Raw genomic sequence first — 5,246 nt, forward strand, 5'->3', positions numbered from 1 at the left:
ATATATATTTGTTATACTTGGGTATGGTCTTTTTTTTGGCAATAAAACACATGCACTATTTATTTGATCTTCACTTTAGTTTTTATTTATATTATTTTTAGTTAATAAGCTTGTCAAATTTCTTTCATCACACATCCTTTGGCCTCATCAGTAACTCTCTGTCCCACATGTACCCTCTTGTCCTGCTTATTCCATTTGCAGACACTTAATGTAGTTCTCAGGGAGATTCAGCATGACACAGTATGTGACAAAACTGAAGCAATGTACCTTACCAAGGAAAAAATGTGCAGCTGCAAACTGAACTCATAATCTTGTGATCATGAACTGAATATCCATAACAACTAAGTTGTGCACCTTCAGTATGTAACTATTAGGTTGAAAAACCCTTGTGGATACAAAAAGTCAAAGGTTGCCTATGGGATTTGAAACCACGTCTCATGCTGACATGACATCAACTCAATATTTACATGCACGTTTATAGCTTTATATGCATTTTGAGATCCAGTTCTAAAATTGAAATTATATGTGTGCGTGTATGATTAAATTATAACAGCAGTAGATCAGACGCCATTCTATAGCCACATAGCTAGTACATCTCATCTTTGAATTATTGGCCAATGACATTAATATAGGAAAATATGCAGCTTGTGTATCTGTTGAGAATTCTCAATAATTTCCCATGAGGAATTATATTTAATGGAATACCAATACTTGGAATAAGGATGGAGTGAAGATTTATCTTCAAGTAAATCATTGCTACCATCCTCCTCCTCCTCCTCCTCCTCCTACTACTACTAATAATAATAATGATAATAATGGTTTCAAATTTTGGCACTAGGCCAGCAAGTTTGGGGGAGAGGGTAAGTCGATTACATTGACCCAGAACTCAACTGGTACTTATTTAATTGCTCCTAAAAGAATGAAAGGTAAATTCGACCTCAGTGGAATTTGAACTCAGAACATCAAGAATGAGAAAATGCCACTAAGTTGCCCAGCATGCTAACGATTCAGCCAGCTCGCTGCCTTAATAGTAACAATAATAATAGTAGTAATAATGATTTCTTTCTGTCATAGGAACAAGGGGTGGGGTGGATAAACACAAATACACACATACATATAATGTGTGGGCATGTGGGAAGAAGCTTGCTTTCCAACCACATGGTTCTGGGTTCAGTCCCATTGCATAGCACCTTGGGCAAGCATGTTCTGCTATAGCCTTATGGTGACCTCGTGAGTGAATTTGGTAGATGGACTCTGACAGAAGCCTGTAGTGTGTGTGTGTGTGTGTGTGTGTGTGGTGTCCCACCACTGCTTGACAACCGGAGTTGGTGTGTTTACATTCCTGTAAACTTAAAAATTCGGCAAAGAACTGATAAAATAAGTACTAGGCTCATAAAGAAAAAAAGGACTTGAGTTTATTCACTTGACTAAAAGTTCTTGAAAGTGGTGCCCCAACATGACCACAGTCTAATGACTAAAACAAGTACAAGACAAAATGATGGGCTTCCACAGTTTCCATCTACCAGATCCACTTACAAAGCATTGCTTGACTCAGGGCACTTTCCCAAGGCACCATACAGTGAGACTGAACCTGAAACCATGTGTTTGCAAAGGGAGATTCTTAGCCACACAGCCATGCCTGTGCCTATTAAAAAGGAAAAAAAAACACTAACAAATACAAGCAGATATTTGCATTTATACACAGTTCCACACACATTCTTACCATCTCCTAGACCTCAGACTCCTCCACACACACTGTCACTAAGTCTCTCTTTCTCACTTTTCCCATTCACTTTGTCACACAGGTCCAAGCACACAAACATCCATATCCATACACACATGACCCCTTCTCCAAGCTGGCATGAGTCTGGACAGTTTTTTTCAGAGGCAATTTTTTTTTCTTTATAACCAGAGGCTGCGTTTCCTTTTTCTAAGCCCTTTGGGTAATTTTTATAACATACAGAGTTAAGCAGCACATATTCGAACGTATAAAGAATATTCTATACATACATACCTTCATATCTTCGAGTGTGATCTGGTCTTCAGTGTTCTCAAGAGTACTCAAGGGAGGGGAAGGAGGGGGTGTCAAGGGTGGAGGAGTCGACGGTAAGGCTGGTAGAATCTCACTCTGTTTAGAAAAAAAAAGGAATAAAAAAATCAATTAGTAAATAAATAAACAAACACCTGAATAAATAATAAACAAACAAACTGAAGTTGATAAACAAATCATATGAACCATTGTTAGAAATGCTTTTTAAGCAGTACAGGAAATGGGTTGGGGGTAGGGAAAGAACATGATTATAATTTGGACTAACTGCTAAGTGCTGATCCAACAGAACATGTGTAGAATTTGACACCAAAAGACAAACTGTGTAAAGGTGTGCAGCAGCTAATGAAGAACAGCTATACAGAATCTTTAACAAAATAAGTATTTCACCTGTGTTTGGTTTGCAAGATTTTTTATGCGAACCTTTACATTAAAACAGATTTTGTTGTACCTTGGGAGGATCATTATACGAACAATGGTTCTTTTTCACTTTTTTTTTAGTCGTCAATTCTTTAACACTTAACCAATTAATTAATTGATTGTTCAATTAATCATTCTGTTAATCAATCAACCAGATGGGTTTGTCAAAGTCCTTTCATTGCCATTTGCAGTTTCAGCAAGGACATACCCTCTCAATTCCAGGTTTGTTTCAGATCTGCCAGAAAGGGCATGTTATTGATGAGGTTGCAAATGGTGATGAAAGGACTTTGACAAAACTAGCTGATTGACTGACTGAATGACCAATCAAACAATTGATTAGTTAACTAGTTAAATGTTAAAAAATTGAATAATAAAAGTAAAGAAGTAAAGTGTGTGTGATAATTATTGGCATAATGACTCTCCTAAGACACATCAAAAATATTTCTCCTGCTTGTGCAGTGTTATTACTTGTTTCAATGGCATGTCAAAATTTAACTGATAATGTGAAACAAAGTGTCAGTGTCATGCATAAGGACACAACGCGCCGCCAGGAATCAAACTCATGACCATACAATTATGAGCCAAAGATTCTAACCTCTAAGCCTTCTTAACTACCTTTAGATCGTGAGTTCAAAATCTGCTGAAGTTAACTTTGCCCTTCGTCCTTCTCCTTCCAGGCAAGACAAAAGTAGCAGTTAACTACTGGAGGAGTTGATGTAATAATTTCTTATCATAGTTTCATGAATGATGCTTTAATTAGAATATAATAATTCTTTTCCCACCCAAAAATATATTGTTTTGTGTATAAGTTAGATATCAATATTTTTAAACAATGTCTTACCTACTCTCCTCAGTCAACCCTACTTGTTAACTAATCGAGAAAAAAATGTATATGCAGATGTTTTACAGGTGTCAGCTTTAATAAGAAGAACTTAATCAATAGAAGTAAAAAAATAAATAAAAATTAAAGCACAAAAAATTATCTCTTGTTTATACACTCAAGAAAACAGATGAATATCTTTAATCAATATTGCTAAGTATTCTTTCCCCTTTGCATCTCTCTCTCTCTCTCTCTCTCTCTCTCTCTCTCTCTCTCTCTCTGTTTTAACTAAAAAATATTCAGACATATTGGTCAAACCTCATAAGTGTGTTGATCATGATAAAGTGCCAGATAGCAGTTTATGGTGGGTTTTAGAAATTCTCACACTGCTTGTTTATCTTGGACTGGCATCAAGCAAGTAGATCATACAGATGTTGTTGTTTACTCAACATCAACACTGATCAAAAAACATTACCCAATGTGTCCTTCCTTTTTGTAAGACAACGGTGTGTAGTTTGTAGGAAATTTGGCACCTGTTTCTAGCTGCTCAATTGATCAGGTAGAACAGTATTTCTCCACCATTTTTTAATCTATGGACCCCTTTAATTCCTATTTTGCTCAGACTGTCCCTCCTAACCATTCAAAGTTTAAAAACTCCTATCATATTTTTATAATTAAATGTTATTTGGAATTGTATAAAGATATTGTTAAAATATTTTGAATATTGTAGAAGCATAAGCAATTTATTGCAAATAAATTTTAACAACAAAATCTTATATGCACCCCCAAGGGCCACATGAACCCCTGTTGAGAACCACTGATGTACAGGCTAAGGTACTAGTAGTAGTGGTAGTAGTAATAGTAGTGGTAGTTGTTGTTGTTCAGTTCCAGGTTAGCTGCAATAAAAAGATCAGCAATTTCGTAGGGAAGGGGTTTGGTGATTACCATGCCCGTACCAGGCCAGTACTTTATTTTGTCAACCCTATAGGAATGAAGGGTAAAGTTGACTTCAGTGGGGTTTGAACTTAGAATGTAAAAAATTGAAAGAAATACCCCAAAGTATGTTTTTTCAACAGTCTAACGATACTGCAAACTCACAGGTATGTCTGATATTTGGAGGAGAGAAGTGAGTTGGCTGATACCACTGGACCCAGTACTTGACTAGCACTTTGTTTTACTGACCCTAGGGAGATGAAAGGTAAAACTGTTTCTAACATAGGTGTAAGGCCTGGAGGTGGATAGAATAGTTAATTAAATTGACTTCAGTACTTGATTGGTACTTTATGTTTTCCAACCCTGAAAGAATTAAACACCATTTTCCAATTTCCACCAAAATATACCAGAAAGACATTAATAGGCGAAATTCTGACTGTCCCAAAAGGAAAGAAAACACACACACAGACAGAAAGAGAGACATAGTAACACCAGGAAAAAATAACAACATAAAGGGAAACTAATATATCATTTTATCTACTGGGAACAATGCCAACTTTAACTAGGTAGAATGTATTAGTATAGATGCAATCATGTAAGAACTTTAGCAACGGAAGTCATAACTACAGCCATTTATGTTTGGGCCAGCAGTTATACATGAAACGATTTTCAAAATACTTTGTATTAAATAGGTAGCATGAAAGTGTGTTTGTGTGTATGTTTACACTATGTTGCATGGATTTACAACAGGACTTTCAGTTCCCTCAAACATCAACTTTTTTTTTTCCTGTGTACATTGATTGACCTACAGATGTTAAGGCATGGTATTATCAGCCACATTAATCTTACCTGTCTGGGAAAACTTGCAAAGTATTGGCTTTTGGTCACCTTGTGATTAACAAATAAAACATAAGGAAACCTCTGTGCATGTGTATATGTATGTACATATGCATACACACACACACACACACACACACATATATATATATATATATATATATATATATATATATATATATATATATA

At 35.7% G+C, this 5,246-nt stretch overlaps 1 protein-coding gene across 1 annotated transcript in view; it reads right to left on the minus strand.

Moving 5' to 3' along the window:
* Nucleotides 1-5,246, minus strand: part of LOC106879044 (multiple PDZ domain protein) — a 293,438-nt gene that overhangs the window by 274,965 nt on the left and 13,227 nt on the right. The window contains exon 2 of the mRNA XM_014928462.2: nucleotides 2,015-2,128. Within this exon, the coding sequence (XP_014783948.1) occupies nucleotides 2,015-2,020 (6 nt within the window). The 5' untranslated portion in view covers nucleotides 2,021-2,128. The remainder of the gene's footprint in view (nucleotides 1-2,014; nucleotides 2,129-5,246) is intronic.

Source organism: Octopus bimaculoides, chromosome 23, assembly GCF_001194135.2.
Source record: "Octopus bimaculoides isolate UCB-OBI-ISO-001 chromosome 23, ASM119413v2, whole genome shotgun sequence".
Lineage (NCBI taxonomy): Eukaryota > Metazoa > Mollusca > Cephalopoda > Octopoda > Octopodidae > Octopus > Octopus bimaculoides.